General features: G+C 36.1%; 1 protein-coding gene across 7 annotated transcripts in view; it reads left to right on the forward strand.

Annotated features, from left to right (window-relative positions):
- CEP128 (centrosomal protein 128) overlaps nucleotides 1–21,440 on the forward strand; it is a 636,715-nt gene that overhangs the window by 214,992 nt on the left and 400,283 nt on the right. For 6 of the 7 annotated variants that reach the window (XM_063644064.1, XM_063644067.1, XM_055288555.2 and 3 more), the window contains 5 exons: nucleotides 1,679–1,840; nucleotides 4,120–4,206; nucleotides 12,005–12,131; nucleotides 13,160–13,278; nucleotides 18,140–18,231. In XM_063644064.1, coding sequence (XP_063500134.1) covers nucleotides 1,679–1,840; nucleotides 4,120–4,206; nucleotides 12,005–12,131; nucleotides 13,160–13,278; nucleotides 18,140–18,231 — 587 coding nt within the window. The remainder of the gene's footprint in view (nucleotides 1–1,678; nucleotides 1,841–4,119; nucleotides 4,207–12,004; nucleotides 12,132–13,159; nucleotides 13,279–18,139; nucleotides 18,232–21,440) is intronic. The other variant, XM_055288563.2, reaches the window with a different exon arrangement.

A 21,440-nucleotide genomic window follows, 5' to 3' on the forward strand; every position in this document is an offset into this window, starting at 1 on the left:
ATATGTAAGATGTCTTGTCTTCTAAAGAAAATACTTTTTTCCTTTGGACTTAAGCAATTGTGAGCCAGGAAAAGCAAAGCCAAACAATTGCTTCAGTCTTAGTTTCTTGTTCATGTTTCCTTATGGTGGGAGGAGTGACATCATGGGTACTATACCTTTGGACTTATACATGGGAGAAGACAGGCAAGAACCAGAGAAGATAGGTGCAGAAGGAAGTTAAGAGCCCTGGGCAGAGGAGAAGCATGGGTGTTCAACAGGATGTTCTCTAACCCTGTCTTAGCTAGTGTGAAGAAGTTGGCTATTTCATTGATTCTTTTTTTGATAGCAGTAACAGACTGTATTTCATTTTAAAAAACCTAACCTTATGGCAAGAGTTCTTGCTTCTTTATTTATTTGTTTAGTTATGTTTCATCCAATATTTTAAAAACTTGCTTTCATTAAATGCTGTAGGACATGTATACATCTAGCACATTCTCTTTATTGTCTTCTTAAATGTATGATCAGTGTACTTCTAGATACATTCAGAATAAAGATCTCCTGGAAGTCTAAGATACTCTGTCATTCAAGAAATGTTTTCTTGGGAGGCTGAGGCAGGACAATTGCTTGAACCTGGGAGGCGGAGGTTGCAGTGAGCCAAGCCGAGATTGTGCCACTGCACTCCAGCCTGGGTGACAGAGTGAGACTCTGTCTCAAAAAACAAAAGAAAACAAAACAAAAAAGAAATGTTTTTATCACACTATATTTAATCAGCCAGCAAAATGGCCATATAAATTTTAGGGAGATTCTAGCAATTAATGTTAAAATAACGTTAACCCACCATTAAGTAGAAAATGAAATTATTGGGATACTCAATACACTTTCACTTTTTATCAGTTGAGTTTCTCTGATGCTTCTTTGTTCTGAACTTACTTAGTTTCTTCAACTTCTATTAAAAGGTTTCCTGAAACTTTTGAGATTCCTTTGCATGAAATAATTTTTTTAATGCATTAAATAGAAAACTGAGGTAAGGATGGAAGAAAAGCATGTTTAGAGAATTATCTACTGATGCATATACTCAGGATGTCCGGCTTTCTATTTTGGTGGAGATGTTGAAGATGTCACCTTCTCATGTATCTGTTATTGTAGAATTTGTACCTGTATTACAGCATTTGTTTAATTCTACTCTATTTTAAATCAAGGTACATGAGAGTTGTCAATGTACACTGAATGAGACTTTCTTATTGTAGGTCATGCTATGTGTCTTTACCTGTGTTCTTATAGTAGAATGGACATCAGACGAATATTAAGATACTTGCTGGTCCTAACTTTAGAGAATATCTGTGTTTTTCTCATCTACCTTATGATGTTGTTGGTACGATTAAGTGAGGTACTAAATGTGACAATACTTTTAAAATTTGGAAGCATTGCATGAATCTAAGGGATTATTATCACTGGAGTTGTAAACATGACCAAAATCGTATCTGAGGAATCGCTCCCTTAAAGCAGAGAAAACAAAGGAGGGAGAATTACATGGGGAAGTGACTTCTTGTGTTTTTAAGCTATGTATGTAGAAATTACAGTGTGCAAAATTACTAATGTATTAAACATAGAAAAGAGATCAAAAGCAAACAGTTCTATTAGTCTTTTATTTCCATGCTTTTTACTGTTTCATTAACTTTGACCTATATTTATTTAAAAGGATTTGTGTATATCAATGGCAGAATCATCCAGCGAATCAGATCACTTCCGCTGTCGTGACCGATTGAGTCCATGGGCTGCCAGATCAACTCACAGGGGAGCTCGAAGTCTTCCTACAGTAGAAGTTACCGAGAAGGTCAACACTATAACAAGTACTTTACAGGTTAGTTTAACAATGGTTGCATTTAAGAGAATTTAAATAGTTTGAGTTGCTTAATAGTTTCAGTCAGTGGATTAGTTTTCTTGCTGCTGTAACAAATTACTGCAAAGCTAATGTCTTAAAACAACACAAATTTATTATCTTAAAGTTTTGTATGTCAGAAGTCAACACTGGTCTTACTGGGTCTCAAAGTGTTGGTAGGGATGTGTTCCTCTCTGCAGGCTCTAAGGGAAAAATCTATTGCCTTGCCTTCTCTGGTTTCTAGAGGCTGCCCACGTTTCTTGTCTTGTGGCTGCCTTCCCTCATCTTCAAAGCCAGCAGGGAAGGGTCAAGCCCTTCTTACATCTTATGATTCTACTTCTCCTGCCTCCCTTTTCCTCTTTTACAGATGTTTATGATTTCATTGGGTCCACCCAATAATCCAGGAGAATCTCTCCATCTTAAAGTCTTCAGTGTAATCACATTTGCCAAATCCCTTTTGCCATGTAAGGTATACATACACAGGTTGCAGGGATTAGGACTTGGATATCTTTGAGGGCCATTATTCTGCCTATGACAGTCAGTAAAGATATTTGAAATATGTGATAGGTGGTGGAGAGTGTTTTAGGATAAAGCAGTATTTCCAAATTAAATATTGTGAGAGTGAAACCAGTAGAAATGATTGTAGTTTAGCTTCTCATGGGCATGTGCCTTTAGAGAAATTGCTCATGTTTTGGTGAGGTAGATTATTTGTGGATGAAAATAAAGAGATGCCATTTTGATTTAAAGGCTAATTTTTGCCAGTATTTGGAGGTTTGAGTTGAGGCATTTTGCTTCCTTTCCTTAGAAAAGGCTTTAGAAAAGAGGTGGGGGAAGGGTAACACAGCTATAGGGGAAAAAAGAAAACTCAGAAATAGAATGTATTTCCTACCCATCAATCCCTTAGCTTTGCCTTAGCCTGGCTAAGAATGGATTTTGGCTTTTAATTGCTTTGGATTAGTATGCTTAGATAAGAAGAGGGTAATTTCTGGTGGCGAAGCCATGTGTTGATTTGAAAACCAGAAGACCTACCTTTTTTTTTTTTTTTTTTTTGTTTTTGAGACAGAGTCTCGCGCTCTCACCCAGGCTGGAGTGCAGTGGCGCGATCTCGGCTCACTGCAAGCTCCGCCTCCCGGGTTCACGCCATTCTCCTGCCTCAGCCTCTCCGAGTAGCTGGGACTACAGGTGCCCGCCACCATGCCCAGCTAATTTTTTGTATTTTTAGTAGAGACGGGGTTTCACCATGGTCTCGATCTCCTGACCTCGTGATCCGCCTGCCTTGGCCTCCCAAAGTGCTGGGATTACAAGCGTGAGCCACCGCGCCTGGCCAAGACCTACCTTTTTAAACTTATTTAAAGTAACATAATGGGCTGGGCATGGTGGCTCATGCCTGTAATCCTAGCACTTTGGGAGGCTGAGGTGGGAGGATCACTTGAGCCGGGAGTTTGAGACCAGCCTAGGCAACATACTTAGACTCTGTCTATACACAAATTAGGAAAAAAAAAAATTAGCTGGGCATAGTGGTGTAGAATTCCTTAAGCCCAGGAAGCTGAGGCTGCAGTGAGCCATGATCATGCTACTTCATTCCAGCCTGAGTGGCAGAGCAAGACTCTCATCAATAAGTAAGTAAGTAAAGTAAGTAAAATGTAAGTAAAGTCAGATAACAATGGAATTTTGTAGTATGAATTCTTGCACTCTCCCAACAATGAGACACGTTAATAAGTACATATTTTTGAAAGAAATACGTTGATTAATCTCCCAGGTCAAATCTAGAATATTTAGATGAGAACCATTTCTTCTGTGATTAAAATTAAATTTGTTGTTTTTCTTCTCGTCAAGTTCTGAGGTAAAAAAATAGTCGAAATAATATTGATCTTAATGATTTTCTTCTCTTGTACATAGTCTATTAGATTTGCTCTTTCAGAATTCCTTTTCTATAAAGAGGGTGTGAATTGGTTGACAGGCACAAATTGAAAATTATGATTCTGAGAATTTATGGTTTTGTTGCCAACTTACTAGGGAATCTTGAATACGGATTTACATTATGTGCTGCAGATTTTACACAAGTAAATTGCAGTTGGATTTGAGTTTCTCAGTGGTGTTAAGATTTACTTAATATGTATGAAGTACATTGATATTCAACTTAGCCATGATAAAAGTTGTACATTTTACAAACTGTTGACTTAGTTGATTGACATACTACTAAGATTGATTAGGAAAAAAAGTATGTGGAATAATTAACTCAGTCCATTTTCTTTCTCAAGGATACCAGTCGGAACCTGCGACAAGTGGACCAGATGCTTGGACGATACCGAGAATACAGTAATGGACAGGCGGGTGCGATAGAACATGTGAGAAACTACATTTGTTTGCATTTTCTCCTACCCACCTTTTTGGGAATGAAGTGTTTTGGGGAATAGGGATGTGAACTAAAGGAAATAACCATTGTGAAGCGCTTTAGATTTTAAACTAATTTATTATTTTATTGTTTAAATTTAGGTTAGCTTGTCAGATGGATTGCTAACTAGCTTATATAAATTAGATTCTATTGAATTTGAAGGCTTTACATCAGAGAGAGAAGAATTCAAGACATGAATTTAATGGAGACTTGGTAAACTTGGGCCATGGAGAGACCCCTCATGTAGAGTTAAGACTTTTAAGGATGGTTTATTTTAAAGTAATACGTGTTCATTGTTAAAACAAAAAATGAAAAACTCCTCTCTCAAAGCCCCTTTTTAATTTTTTAAAATTTCAATTGCTGTAGTGGAACAAGTGGTTTTTTGGTTTCATGGATGAATTGTTTGGTGATGAAGTCTGGGATTTTAGTGCACCTGTCATCCAAATAGTGTACAATGTACCCAATAGATAGTTTTTCATCTTTTACCCCACTCCCAACCTCCTCCCTTCTGAGTCTCCAATGTCCATTATACCGCTCTGTATACCTTTGTGTCCCTTCTGAGTCTCCAATGTCCATTACACCACTCTGTACACCTTTGCGTACTCATAGCTTAGCTCTCATTTATAAGTGAGAACAAGTGGTATTTGGTTTTTCATTCCTTAATTACTTCACTTAGGATAATGGCCTCCAATTCTATCCAACCTCCCTTTGAGCCCCACTCAAAAGAGGTAACAATTTTGAGAGTTTCTTGTTTCCAAACATTTTCTATGTATTTACAAGCATATGTGCAATTTGCTTTAAGAATGGAATCATATTAAATATAATGTTATGCAACATTTTAAAATTTAATAATGTATATCACTTTCCATATAACTTTGTGTAGCATTACTTCATTGTTTTGAACAGTTATACCCTATTCCGTAGTATGAATGTATCTAGTTTTTCTTTTTGTTATAAACATAGCAGTGACCATTATTGTACACACACATATACATGTTTTTGTAATCCTGTAGGATTGCTGGAAGTAGAATTGCAGGGTTAAAGGATATGTGCACTTAAAAATTTGCTGGATATTTCAAAATTGCCCTTTCAAGGATGTTCCAGTTTATATTTACCTTACATGGGGATGTAAGAAAGAAATGTACTCCAGAGTTCTGGAATAAAGTTAATAATGTATTTTTAATTAATGTGTTGCCAATTATATCTTCTACTTTTCTTTCCTTTGGAATTGCTTACTCCTATCCTGTAAACTCTTGGAAAACCAATTAAATTTATTCCTTCATGTTTCCAATGAGGGGTATATATACAGTGTGATGAAAACACTAAAATCACATTGTATGTGTACCTATCATTGGAAACATGAAGGAATAATGACTGTTTTATACATATCTGTGTTGTATTGAATTGTCATGTAACTCCCAAGTTGTAATTGACGGCTTGTTATTATTATTATTTTTTTTTTTACAAAGTAAAGGTGTAGTTGTCATTAATCACTTGTAATTGCAAGCTAATGGGTGCAGGGAAACATATCTTCTTTCGTAAGGGTTTCTACTACTATTTTTATTTAGAAAATGAGTTTGGACATCCTTGTATTTACAGGATTTTTGATTTATGATGTACTTGACTGATGGAGCTCTATAGACTTTGTTATATTTTGGTAGCTCATGAAATGTTTCAGATTCATTACCTTACTAATAATGGGAATTGAGTCTTTGCTTTTTAATTTATTAGTGAAAAATTGAAAACATTATTGTTAACCATTAGCTGAGTATAGTCCTACTTTGTAAAGTTGAATATTAGATCCCTACTTAGGGTAGCAAATTTCCTTTGAATTGGGCGGTTGGGAAATTAAATTATGTATACCCAATTTTAGGTATGATATGTTCCATAGCAGTATATATTGTAATGTTAAGAAAGCAATTTTCAATGAGGGACCCATTGTCATCAAGTCTCTGTGGTAGGCCTAGAGTTAAATAATGCTGAATTTTCTGAGGGAGTAGGTTGTTTTTTTTTTTTTTTTTGAGATGGAGTCTCGCTCTGTCGCCAGATTGGAATGCAGTGGCGCGATCTCAGCTCACTGCAACCTCCGCCTCCCAGGTTTAAGTGATTCTCCTGCCTCAGCCTCCCGAGTAGCTGGGACTACAGGTGCATGCCACTACACCCAGTTAATTTTTCTATTTTTAGTAGAGATGGGGTTTCACCATGTTGGTCAGGATGGTCCCTATCTCCTGACCTTGTGATCTGCCTGCCTTGGCCTCCCAAAGTGCTGGGATTATAGGCATGAGCCACCGCGCCCTGCCCGGGAGTGGTTTTATAAATGGGAAGTAAATAAACTCAACAGATATTTCCATCTGAGTTGTAAATACATTTTTAGGGAATGACAAACTCTTTTAAATAGCTTCTCCAGATTAAAGCATTCTATTTCATCATTCTGTTTATTTCTTACTTTTATTGTCATTGCCTTTAATCATAATGATAAAAAGTATCATTTACTGAACAACCAAATCTGCCTCAGGCATTGTTCTAATTATTTTACATAGATTATCTTATTTCATCCACAAAATAAAACATGTAAGAAAGTTATCTGATGGGGTGTGAAAGATGCAGACAGGAGCGGGGGCAGAAGTGAAAGTAGTACAGCTGAGGAAAGCAAATGAAGCTTTTCTTTGGTCCTTCTGAATCATGATATTTCTATTTTTAAAATTTTATTTATTTACTTATTTTGAGACAGAGTCTCACTGTGTTATCCAGGCTAGAGTGCAGTGGTACAATCACAGCTCGCTGTAGCCTTGAACTACTGGGCTTAAGCAGTCCTCCCACCTCAGCCTCCTGAGTAGCTGGGACTACAGTTGTGTACCACCACACCTGGCTACTTTTTTTTACTTTTTTAGTAGGGATGGGATCTTATCATGTTGGCCAGGCTGGTCTTGAACTCCTGGGCCCAAGTGATCCTTCTGCCTTGGCCTCCCAAAGTGCTGGGATTACAGGCGTGAGCTGCCATACCCGGCCTGAATCATAATGTTTTTAATGATCACTTCTGTTATTTGGAGTACCCATTGTTGCCCAGATGATCTCCTTTCATAGATTTAGGTTGCGGTGTAGTCAATCCTTTTGCGTTTTATATGCATTCTTTTTCAGTTCATTAACCTTGAGTTAAATTTTGTCTCTAATCAGAGTTTTTCCAAATAGAGACATCAAAAGGCTTTCAGAGATCTCTGTGAGAATTTTAAAATTTTTAAATTTTATTTTCATGGTAATCTAAACTCATCTACAGTTATTTTTCAGTTCATTTATATATCAGTTTCCATAATAATTGGTTTCCTACATCTTCTTGTGGTGACCAATGACTTTTTTACCCCTTGAGTATCATTATTAACTGACAATTATATGTATATTTAAAGTGTTTTAGTCCATTGCAGTTAATATTTTTATTTATGCTCAAATTGTTTTATCTTTGGGTAGAGGGAGCCTACTACATGCTTACATCTGAAAAAGCATGTCTTGATGATTTGGATAAACTACCTTTGTTAGTCCATTCTTGCATTGCTGTAAGAACTACCTGAGACTGGGTAATTTATAAAGAAAAGAGGTTTAATTGGCTCATGGTTCCGCAGGCTGTATAGGAAGCATGATGTTGGTATCTGCTCAGCTTCTCGGAGGACTCAGGAAACATACAGTCATGGCGGAAGGCAAAGGGGAAGCACACATGTCACGTGGCCGGAGTAGGAGCATGGGAAGGAGTGGGGAGGTGCTACACACTTTTAAACAACCAGATCTCATGATAACTCACTATACAGTACCAAGCGGGGATGGTGCTAGACCATTCATAAGAACTCTGCCCCCATGATCCAGTCACCTCTGACCAGGCTCCACTTCCAACACTGGGAATTATAATTGAACATGAGAATTAGGTGAGGACACAGATCCAAATCATAGCCATTCAATTCCAGTGCCCAAATTTTATTTGCATTTATACTGGTACACAGTAGTTTCCATTGTTTCAGTCTAATATCAAAAGAACAGAGGTAAAAGAATAGATCTTTTTTTTTCTTTTTTTTTTATTATTGTTATACTTTAAGTTTTAGGGTACATGTGCACAATGTGCAGGTTTGTTACATATGTATCCATGTGCCATGTTGGTGTGCTGCACCCATTAACTTGTCATTTAGCATTAGGTATATCTCCTAATGCTGTCCCTCCCCGCTCCTCCCACCCCTCAATAGTCCCCAGAGTGTGATGTTCCCCTTCCTGTATCCATGTGTTCTCATTGTTCAGTTCCCACCTATGAGTGAGAACATGCGGTGTTTGGTTTTTTGTCCTTGTGATAGTTTACTGAGAATGATGGTTTCCAGTTTCATCCATGTCCCTACAAAGGACATGAACTCATCATTTTTTATGGCTGCATAGTATTCCATGGTGTATATGTGCCACATTTTCTTAATCCAGTCTATCGTTGTTGGACATTTGGGTTGGTTCCAACTCTTTGCTATTGTGAATAGTGCCGCTATAAGCATACGTGTGCATGTGTCTTTATAGCAGCATGATTTATAGTCCTTTGGGTATATACCCAGTAATGGGATGGCTGGGTCAAATGGTATTTCTAGTTCTAGATCCCTGAGGAATCACCACACTGACTTCCACAATGGTTGAACTAGTTTACAGTCCCACCAACAGTGTAAAAGTGCTCCTATTTCTCCACATCCTCTCCAGCACCTGTTGTTTCCTGACTTTTTAATGATGGCCATTCTAACTGGTGTGAGATGGTATCTCATTGTGGTTTTGATTTGCATTTCTCTGATGGCCAGTGATGATGAGCATTTTTTCATGTGTTTTTTGGCTGCATAAATGTCTTCTTTTGAGAAGTGTCTGTTCATGTCCTTTGCCCACTTTTTGATGGGGTTGTTTGTTTTTTTCTTGTAAATTTGTTTGAGTTCATTGTAGATTCTGGATATTAGCCCTTTGTCAGATGAGTAGGTTGCATAAATTTTCTCCCATTCTGTAGGTTGCCTGTTCACTCTGATGGTAGTTTCTTTTGCTGTGCAGAAGAAAGATGCCATCCTCTAGAACTTTAAATTATCTCTACAGCTTCTCATATAAAATGTCTATCACATGATAAAGAATACACAGGCATAAGAGAATATAAAAGGTGTCTGAAAACCAAGGGAAGAAGCAGACAATAGAAACATATATGGGACTATAAGGTAACCATGAATAACATGTTTAAGAAATTAAAAGAATAGATTAAGAGTTTTGGAAAATAATTGAAAACTAAAAGGAACCAAATGAAAATTTCAGAAGCTGAAAAATAAGATAAATAACCAACTGACCTTTAATGAATAGAGTGAACAACAGCTTGTGTATAGTTGAAAGAGAATTCATGAATTGAAAGATAAACCAGCATAAGATATACAAAAAGAATGGAAGAATGAAAGATTGAAAAAATATAGAAGAGAAAAGAAGACATACAGCATTTCATAAAAAGGTATAACTTAAATGCAGTTGCATTTCCAGAAGTAGAGGGGAGAGAGAATGAGGCAAAAACAATGTTTGAAAAGATAATGCCTGAGAATTTACAACATATGAAATTTATTAAGCTATGGATTTTGTGATCTCTATGGGTTAAAAATGGGATAAATACAATAAAACTGTACATAGTGATACATAATAAAATCACTGACAAAAGTAAAGGGAAAAATCTTAAAAATAGCCAGAGCTAAAAAGGCAGATTACCTTCAGAAAGAAGCAGTAGTAGGGAATGATAGCTGACTCTGCTTTCAAAAGGATACTGAAATTGAGTTTAGCTTGAAAGATGGAAATAATAAACACAGCAAAAGTTAAGAGAGCTGATTTTACATTTTATTTCTGACGCTAATTTGTATGATCTAAAGTCACTTTAGTGACTTTTCTAGTCTGTTTCTCATGATATAGTTTGAATTTGAGCTTTTTAGCTTTAACATTGTTTAGTTTTATTCTGGTAATTTTGTCGTAGATTACTGATATACTACTTTGTGATCGCTACATAAGACTTCTGGTCTACTTATATGTTATTTTACTTATATGTAAATTACTCTCAAGGTAAACCTTGGTTTTCCTGGGCCTCATAGTATGTTTTGTGGATTGATGCTGAGGTTTTTTTTTTTTTTTTTTTTTTTTTTTTGGAAGACAGTCTTGCTCTGCCACCCAGGCTGGAGTGCAGTGGTATGATCTCAGCTGGCTGCAACCTCTGCCTCCCAGGTTCAAGCAGTTAAGCAGTTCTCCTGCCTCAGCCTCCCGAGTAGTTGGGATTACAGGCACCTGCTATCACACCCGGCTAATTTTTTGTATTTTAGGAGAGATGCGGTTTCACCATGTTTGCCAGGCCGGTCTCGAACTCCTGACCTAGTGATTCAGCTGCCTCAGCCTCCCAAACTGCAGGGATTACAGGCGCAAGCAACCGCGCCTGGCCAATGCTGCGTCTTATAGCTGGCTGGTGAATACTCAAGGCAGGATGGTCTTATACATATCCCAGTTTAGGTAAGGAGGAGACAGAGGGATGTGGAAATCCCTCTTTTTTTTTCTTTCAGAAATGAGAGGGACAAAAGAAGCAGATTCCTGAAATTCTAACTCTACTTCTTTTAATACAGGTTGTTTCAATTAGAGCAGGCAAATCCAAATAGCCAGACTGAAAAAGAGTTTGCTTCATTTGTGACTCATATTCTGTTTCATGTGTTCTTTTCCTTCAGTTGAGGCTCCTTTCTTTCTGCTCATTTCCCCAAATAAAGCAACTTGTTCTCCCCATAAAAGGTGTTCTACCTTTTAATGCTGGCTGAATTTAGGAAACCATGTCTTCTGAATTAATCGTTTTGTTTTGACATTCTACTTAAAGAGTTATAGATGACTTGTTCCATGGATCGATGCATTATGTTTAAAATTATTACTTTCTATTCATCCTTGAATAAGATATCTAGACCCAAAGTTTCCCAGCAATTCAGGGTGTATGGATTTTCTTCAGCTTTAATTTTTTTCCCCTTGGGTCTTAGTTAAATCCTCTTCTCAGGTCTGTAGTTGTGTACGGCTCTGGATATTATTCTCGGTATTTAGCATGTTTTTATTTAATGTAGCTCTTTAAGTCTAAATATATGTTTTTATATGTCCCCTGTTGGCTGACTCCTTAATAAACTGAATAAATCATTTGGACAACTGTAGTTCTTAGTGTGTACTGGCAGTCTAATATCTGACCTAATCATTTTCTGGGATTTGAAGTCTTTGAATGACTGAAAGAGGTATTCTGATAATGGAGTTGGACAGTGCACATTGTTTCAGTAGCAGCTGTCACTGTGACAGCTGTTTAGTTTCCTATTTGTTGTAGACCTGGAGTTTCCGAAGGAATGTTTAGAAGGGAGGAAAGCTTTCTCTCTTCTTTCAGTTGTGTTGACCTTGTTATGTTTCTTCGCATGAGTGGTGCACCAATTAGACATTTGAATATGGTTTTGTAAGCCCTTACACAGTAGACATCTCTTCCACATCTGGCAATAAAAAATGGAATAGGTAGTGACAGATGCCTTTTAAAACCAGATTTTAGCACTGGTTCTTAAAATATTTGTATTTACTATTTTTATATTTTAAACGTAACTTAGTTTAAAATTTTCTGATACATTTTTTTGGGGGGAACCCAGATATTTCAGAAATAGCTTTGAAAATCTGTGGTCTATTTGTATTTGGAAGTTGTTTAAGAAGAATAACACTTTATTCATTAAATTCTTTAAAATTAGTTAAAAGAAAGCTTGGAACAGTCAATCGACCAACTCCGGAGTCAACGTTTATTGAGAAACTCAGGAGGGAGAAGTATTTCTGTTACAAGTTTGAGTGCAAGTGACCTTGATGGTGGCACTGGGCCAGGTAAACACTTCAAATGTTCTGAAAAACATTAAAAATATTTTTGAAGTAGATATTGAATACATTTAATTTTTGGAGAAATATGACCCACACATAACTTCATGCAGATTGGATGATAGGACATGTAGTTGCCGAGGATTTTATAGTACATACTTTGAAATATATTGAAGGGTCTTTGTTGTTATATTGTTTTTTTTTTTTTTTCTCAGACTCTGTAGACCACATTAGAACTTTACCTGACAAAAACTTGAATTTAGTTGTCTGCTGCCAAAAAATCAAAACAAATACATAAATAAAATTCGCTATGTGATACACTTTTTAGGTTAGGTATCTTGTCCTAGCATAATAGATTTTCACATGTTTTATGAAATACCCTGAGATGCTTGTTAAGACCAGGTGAATTTTAGTCTTGGCATGCAGGTAGATATGAATGGCTAGCTTAAAGCTTATGACAGTTTGTCTTAATTAATCTTACTTACACTTTTGTATAGCACTGAGATTCATGTTTGAATTGAAAAGCCTGCAGTGAAGGGAGGTGATTTAGATAATTGAACATTGGTACCTTACATTGTTAATATTACTGTTGATTATGATAACAATGATTAAAAATTGGGCACTATTGTTTTATGTAGTTTTTGTTTTTATATGCTGTTCAGATTGTAGACTACGTAGTTTGAAAAATTGTGTTTTTTAGTATTAAGTTATATTAAGGGGTCATATGAGTTTTTTATTTAGCAATTTATTATTTTTATATGAGAAAATATGTTGCTTCTTTGGAAAGTATAACAAATTGAAACTTTTGAGTGTTCTATTTCCAGGTTATTTCTGTTGTTCATTTTATCTGCTTTAAGAGCACGATTAATGCTAATTTGGTGGAACTTTATGGCCATAGCAAGATACTTGGGAAACAGTCTGGGTTAGGGACATGAATATATGTATATCCATGTCTGCCATGTTTGTACTGAGTAAAATTTTAGATTGTCTCTTCTCATGCAGTGTTTTAATACCTTCCCTTACTTTCACTTGTGAAGAGATCCATCGTTTTCCACCTACCTCACCTCTCAAGGACTATGGGGATCCACAGGGTATTAAACGAATGAGATCAAGAACTGGCGTCCGGTTTGTTCAAGAGACTGGTGATATGACTCAGGTACTTTGTACCATTCTGTAATTTGTGTGCAGTATTTCCTTATGCTTCTATTGTATATAAATGACTAACACTTGAACTTTAAGGCTATATTTTAACCAAGAATTAGATCATTAGACTGATCCTCTTTTTTTGGAACCAAGTAAATGACTTTTACTTTTTATTATTTTTTTCTTGCTGAAAAATCATAGTTGTATACATTTATGGGGTATAATATGATGTTTTAATATATGTATACAATGTGGCATGATCAAATCAAGTTAATTAACATCTATCACCTTGCTTATCTATCATTTTTTATGGTAAGACATTTGAAATTTATTCTCTCAGTTATTCTGATATATATAATACATTATTAGTGACACTGATGTACAATACATCTCAAACCTATTCCTCCCGTCTGTCTGAAACTCTGGACTGTTTGATCAACAACTCCCCTTTCTCTCCCTCTTCACCCCCTCTCCCCGCCACCCTCTGGTAACTATTATTCTACTCTATATTTCTATGAGTTCAACTTTATTAGAGTTCATACACAAGTGGGATCATATAGCATTTGTCTTTCTGTGCCTGGCCTTTTTTACTTAACATAATGTCTTCAGATTCATCCATGTTTTTGCACATGACAGGATTTCTCCCTTTTTAAAGGCTGAATAGTATTGCATTGTGTATATATACTACATTTTCTGTATCCATTCATTCACTGATAGATGCTTAGGTTGTTTGCCGATCTTGGCTATTGTGAATAGTGCTGCAATGAACGTGAGAGTGCAGATATCCCTTTGACATACTTATTTCAGTAGCTTTGGGTATATATCCAGAAATGGGATTAATGGGTCATATAGTAGTCTTATTTTTAGTTTTTGAAGACCCTCCATACAGTTTTCCATAATGGCTGTACTAATTTACATTCCCACCAACAGGGTACAAGGGGTCCCTTTCCTCTATGTCCTGTCCAACACTTATCTTTCATCTTTTTGATAAAAGCCATTTTAACAGGTGTGAGGTGATATCTCATTGTTGTTTTAACTTGGATTTTCCTAAAGTTTACTGATGCTGAATATTTTAAAAAATGTACCTATTGACCATTGTATGTCTTCTTTTGAGAAATGTCTGTTCAGGTCCTTTGCCCATTTTTAATTTTTTTTTTTTTTTTTTTGCTATTGAGTTGTTTGGGTTCTTTATATATTTTGGATATTAACGCCTTGTCAGACATATGGTTTGCAGATATTTCTCCCATCCTGTGGATTGTCTCTTCACTTTATTAATTGTTTCTTTTGCTATGCAGAAGCTTTATAGTTTCATGTGATCCCATTTGCCTATTTTTTGCTTTTGTTGCTTGTGCTTTTGGGGTCATATCCAAGAAATCATTGCCTAAACCAAAGTCATAGAGCTTTTCTCCTATGTTTTCTTCTAGTGGTTTTACAGTTTCAGGTCTTATATTTAAGTGTTTCATCCATTTTGAGTTGACTTTTTGTGTGTTATAAGGGCCTAATTTCATTATTCAGCATGTATATGCAGTTTTGTCAACACAATTTATTGAAGAGACTATCTTTTCTCCATTGTGTGTTCTTGGCACCTTCATAAAAAATCAGTTGACCACAAATGTGTGGGTTTATTTCTGGATTTTTTTCTCTGTTCGTAGGTTGATGCATCTGTTTTTTTCCAGTACCATGCTATTTTGATTAAAATCGCTTTATAATGTTTTGAAATTAGGGAGTATGCTGCCTCCAGCTTTGTTCTTTTTAGCTCAGCATTGTTTTGGCTATATGGGGTCTTTTGTCATTCTATATGAGTATCAGATTGTTAACATGGGATTTTTCAGATAAACTAGTTTATTTTCAATGTACAAATTATCTTCCCTTTGTTTTGAGTTTTGTTATGGAGGATTATATCTTGCAGAACATTTAAAAGTGAGCTTATCATTTTTTTTTTTATGATAAGCTCATGATGAGTTCGTGTCCTTTGTAGGGACATGGATGAAACTGGAAAACATCATTCTCAGTAAACTATCGCAAGGACAAAAAACCAAACACCGCATGTTCTCACTCATAGGTGGGAATTGAACAATGAGAACTCATGGACACAGGAAGGGGAACATCACGCTCCGGGGACTGTTGTGGGGTGGGGGGAGGGGGGAGGGACAGCATTAGGAGATACACCTAATGCTAAATGACGAGTTAATGGGTGCAGGAAATCAACATGGCACATGGATACATATGTAACAAACCTGCACATTATGCACATGTACCCTAAAACCCTAAAGTATAATAAAAAAAAAAAAAAAAAGTGAGCTTAATTGGACGTGTTTTGTTTCCTTGTTCAGCACATTTTTCTGTAAGCCCTGCTAAGTCAGCTACTTTCTATTTTACTAAGTTTGGTTTAGTATGAACAAGTTAATCTTTGTGTGATTGATCTACTGATTTTTCTACCATTAGTGTTTTTTCTGATTGTTGAATCATTGATAGAGCCATTTTCTATTAAGTAAGAAATTCCATACTTTATTCACTAAAGATTTCTGAAGTATTAGTTGTGTGGAAATATTTTTCTGCTTCTTTAAAGTTCTCTGCAGAGCTGTAATTTTTCCTTTTGTTGTCTTAAGTAGCTAAATTAAATAGAAAAGGGCTGGGGGAGTTCTGCACTTTGACCTCTTTGTTTTGGTAGTTTTAGGATTAGGTACTCAAAGTGTATCTTAAGATACTCATCTGTAGCTGTCATTTGTTACTGCATAATGAGACAACAAAATCAAATGCATTAGGAAACACCCTGTGGAAACTTTTCCTTGACTATGTTATTTTTTTGATAGTTGCACCTTGCTAGCATGGACTATATGATGAAGCCCAGAACAGAGAACAGTATCTTAACATTATTCATTTACTCTTTCCTTCTGTTTATTTAATGTCTCTGTCATTGGGATAATGCTTACACTTGAAACAGTGATGAGCAGAAACCTTGTCTTTTAATAAGTTTTATATTCTAGAGGAGGAGCTAGATATTAATCAAATAAATACATAAATACAACCTTGTTTATGAACTGAGATGCATGCAAGTGCAAAGATGCATAGGGCTACAGAATTGTATGGTAGAGGACATGCCCCGGTCAAGGAGGGCTTCCTGAAGAAAGGGGGACTGAGCTGAGATCTGAAAATTGAGTAAGAGTCATTCCAGGTAGAACAAATAGCTTGGCAGGAGGGAAGATAGCCCCTGTGAGCAATTTAAAGAAGGCCCACGAGGCTAAAGAAGTATGAAGGGCTGAGATTATGTAGAGCCATGTAACAGGGCTGACAAAATTATTTTGAAAAGATCACTCTGGCTGTAGTGTGGAAAATGGATTCAATGTGGGTGAACCAATTAGAAGGATATTACTGTGTTCTGGATGTGAATTGATGGTCACTTGGATTAGGATAGATGGAGTTGGAGAGAAGGAGGTAGAATTAAAAGCATTTTAGTGGATAAAATGGAAAGGTCTTGAAAATTAGCCATGTGGGGAAGGTAAGAATGAGTGAAAAGAAGGTGTCAAGGATGCATCCCTGGATTCTGGTTTGCTAAATTGGAAAATCATGATGGCAAAACTTAAGTTTTTCATTCACTATAGTACTTCACTCCTTTTTATGGTTCTTCCTCATTAAGTTCATTCTCAAGGTTACCCTTAGCTCCACTTGACTGTGTACTTTCTTAATGCCCCCGTAAAGAATTTGTGGTTTGTTTACATATCTGGCTCTTGTATCAGATTGTGAGCCACTTCTCAGTAGCTGGCACTGATAAATTGCTTAATGTGCATTTTGTTGAAATGAATCAATTTGTTGTTTCTGCAAGTCTGTTTAACGTTGTTTTATTATAAATCATACTATTTATATTCAGCATATATATTTACAGTTGAAGTTACAATAATGAGAATGAACACCATATAACCCCCACGGAGGCCACTAAATAAAGCATTATCATACTCCCAAGCCTCCTTTATACTCCATCTTTTCACAAAGGGTATCCACTGTCCTGACTTCATACATATCCTGACACTGTTCCTGCTTTAAAAAACAACTTTTTTACTTTTTTTATTTTTACTACCTACATCTTATTTAGTGTTGCTTGCCTTTAAACTTTATGTAAATGGGATACTACTGTAATCTTTTGTAACTTGCTTATTTTACTTGGTGTTATGTTTTTGACATTCAACTTTCCTAATGCATAGGTATCTATGATTGTTTCATTTTCACTGCTATATCATACTCCAGTGGAGGAATATACCACAATTTATTTATCTTGGTGTACATTTGGTTTCTCATGTTCTCATTATGAATAATGCTGCACCATACTTTCTTGTACATGATTCCAAGTGTACATGAGGAAGAGTTTCTCTACAGCAGGAGTTGGCAAACTAAGGCATTATGGGCTGATATAATAAAATTTTACTGTAATTCAGCCATGCTTATTTGTTTACAGTTACTTTTGCACTACAGTGGCAAGATTAACTGTGACAGAGACCATGTAGCTTGTAATCCTGGAATAGTCGCTATTGGGCCCTTTACAGAAAAATTGGCAGACCGGTTTTCTCCTTTCTCTCTCTGTCTTTTTTCTTTTTCTTTTATTCTGATTAAGGAAGAAGCAGACCCCTGCTAGAGGGGTAGAATTCTGGAGGAGTAGAATTGTACTGTAGAAAATGTGTTGGTAAATGTTATATACAGCTTTTAAAAATTTGTTTTTCTTGGGAAATTTTTTTCTTTCAGAATAGGTGTTTTCTTTCATAATAATATTACAGAATCTGGTTATTATTGCAAAGAACAAGATCTTCTTCTTACCTTTGGTGAATCTTCATGGAAGAATTCAACAGAATTCTAAATGGATAACTGTGTTTTGCCTTTACTAGCTTCATGGTTTTCATCAGTCTCTTCGAGACCTCAGCAGTGAACAAATTCGCCTTGGAGATGATTTCAACAGGGAGCTTTCCAGGAGGAGCCGGTAAAAGCAGCCTATGGTTTTTATGAGAGGGATAAATTATGAGGAGAATAAATTAGCTTCTGTAATTGACATATTTATCTAGATTTTTAAAAAGTGTTGTGTTTTTATACAGTATCTTAAAATTCATTATTAACAGTTTACAGCCCTTTGAATTTAGAATATATCATGACTCAATGTTAGACAAATTAATTTCCTTTTTCTAAAAACACTTTAACTTAATACAATGGAATGCTGATATTATGGAGGGATACATTGTGAGACTTTTGCAAAGAGGTAGATTTGCAAATACGTTGGAGAGAGAGACACAAAGACTGACTTGCTAGCTGACTGACTTTTGGCATTGCACACACAAAGAAGAAGTGTAACATGGAGTTTGTCGGTGGACATAAGCCATTGTAGAATCCAATACTTTAGCTTTTAGTTGAAATCTTTGAGGGTCAGTGGTTAACATCTGCCCCATCTTCGCAATTTTGTCAATTCTGGATAGTCCCCAAGAGCTGTTATTTAATTTAAAACTTCTTTACTGTCTTTTCATTTTTATCATCACCAGTGGCAGGTGGCTTTCTTTTGGAGGCCATGTTTTGCTGAAAAACAAAGATTTTTATGCCTTCTTAAGAATTAGAATCCATATACAGCAAAGATTAGGAACAATAAAGCTGAATTGAAATTTGTTTACCATATTTGCTTGCTAACTCCAGCTATCTAAATCATACCACGCACCAGTTCTGTGTTGCTGCAACAAAAATAGTCAAAACTATAAATGTTAAATCTATGACTATCAAGTATAGGCTGTAATGAGAATGAAAGATTCTACCATTATTACTAGTTCTATTAGCTAATATTATTGAGCCCTTATTTCATGATTTAACTTTAATTCTAGTAACTACCCTTTGAGGTAATCATTGTTTTTTTCTCTATTTTATGGATGAGGAAATGGGCACAGAGAGATGAAATAACTCAGCCCTCTAGAGATCAAACAGGAGGGTTGTAGTGGAGTCAGAATTAAAATCTAGGCAGTAAGATCCCAAAGTCTCTGTTCTTTATCGCTTACAGTATATGGTGGTTCAAAATCATTTTCACATGTGGCTGATATGAATAAAGCATTTAAATTCCTGGATTGTGAGATATATTATTGAGCTATATTGCTAACCTTTTAAACTGGTAAGACTTAGTTAATTTAATATTTAGGTTGTTTTTTTTTTTTTACAAGTTGATAAAATTAACAAAATGACATTAACACTTTAATGTATTGTAGGAATGGTTTTATTACATAACCATTACCCATTTCAAGGAAGGGTATACATTAAGCACTGGGAACATGAGTTATAGGGAATAGTTATCTTGTAAGAAGATACAGGGGAAGTTGCAGGGATGATTTAGTTGATTAGTTTAAATGGTCACTTGAGTAACCAATATTGGACTGGGCTGTTAGTATCTGGTAATAGTTTTTGTGATCTCTAGGCTGGTAAGATCTGGTAATAGTCTTTGTCACCTAGAGGCATGTTTGAGGCAGAAAACTTTGTTTAACCCAAAATAGGAGTTAGGTTTCTTGGGAAATGAGGTGGCTTACCTTTGTGAATGTGTAAAGTTTCTGGATGCCGCTCTGCTTTACTTGTACTACAAATTCTTACTTCATGTTTATAAAAATAATGGACAGGAAGTTAAAAAGTTTAACTTTCTATTTGATGTTGAAAGGTTGGTATTCTCATTTAATTACTGATTTTTCACTTTTGACATTTATTACAAAACATACATTGAATAATAAAAGTACACTGGGAAGCAAGCTTTTGGAAAGGATTAAGTAAAGTTTAATTCAGAAATCACCTACTTTGGATGCCATATGAAGAATTGATTTGGGCCGGGCACAGTGGCTCAGACCCATAATCCTAACACTTTGGGAGGCCTAGGCAGGTGGATCATTTGGGCTCAGGAGTTTGAGACCAGTCTGGGCAACATGGTGAAATCTTGTCTACTAAAAATACAAAAAAATTAACCTGGCATGGTGGCACATGCCTGTGGTCCCAGCTACTTGGGAGGCTAAGGTGGGAGGATTGCTTGAGCCCAGGAGGTTGAAGCTGCATTGAGCTGAGATGAGTCACTGCACTCCTGCCTGGGTATCAGAATGAAACCTGTCACAAAGGAAAAAAAAATTGATTTGAGGAGGGCGAGGTAGAAGTCTGTTGCACTAGTATATGAGAGTTGATGATGGCCTGACCCAGGATTATGGCAGGAGAGAGATGGTCAGGGGTGTGTTTGAAGATACTGTTTTTGGAAATCAAAGAGACAGGATTTGGTAATGGTGGGTGAGGGAGAATAAACTAAGGATGACTCTAAGATTTTCAATTTGAATAACTAGGTAGATGGTAATTCCACTTCCTGAGATATGGAAGACTGGTTTGGGTAGGTGAGGTGTAGAGAGTTTGGCCTTGGATATATTATGTTTAAGATGCCTGTGAGACATTCAAATGGAAAGTAAAATATTCAGCTGGATATTTACTATGGAGCTCAAAGGAAAAGTCTCTGTTGAGGTAAAGTTTAAGAGTGGTCAGCATGGAGAAGTGTCATTTGGAACCATGGGAATGCATAATACCAAGAGAGAAACTATAGGGAGGATATCAAGGACAGGACTGAGTTGTAAGGAGCTATAATATTTAGGAATCTTACGATAGAAGGAGGAGCTGACCTGAGATGGAATAGCTAGTGACATGGTGAAATTCTAGACAGCATAGAACCACAAAAGCCAAGAAAGGGGCTGTAATATTTATGGGTGTTTTGTCAGGTTTTTGCAGTTTGCTGATTTTTATTATTCTTTGGTATTCCACTGTGTGGATATACAGCAATATATTTTAACATTCTATACATACATACAGAAATACATTTTCAGAGGTTTAAGGTCTTCGAAAATTTATCTTTCTAAGGTAACTTCTTTTTGAGGAAATTACCTAAGGATATACAAGTTAAATAAGATTGTAACCAAGAAATAGAAAGATAAGGATATTAAGAAACAGTAAAATTAACCTAGGGATTCAATGAAAGTAACCCTGGAATGACAATCATGGAGCAGGCCCAGGAAGTATTTACTCTAAATTATAGCAGAAAAATAAGTGTCCTTTGAGAAGAAGGTCATCAAAAAGAGTGAAATAGATGGTTTGTTGACCATTCAGCAAGAAGTGGGAGGAAAATATCAATGATGTGATAAGTAAGGCCCA

Source organism: Symphalangus syndactylus, chromosome 8, assembly GCF_028878055.3.
Source record: "Symphalangus syndactylus isolate Jambi chromosome 8, NHGRI_mSymSyn1-v2.1_pri, whole genome shotgun sequence".
Taxonomy (NCBI): Eukaryota; Metazoa; Chordata; class Mammalia; order Primates; family Hylobatidae; genus Symphalangus; species Symphalangus syndactylus.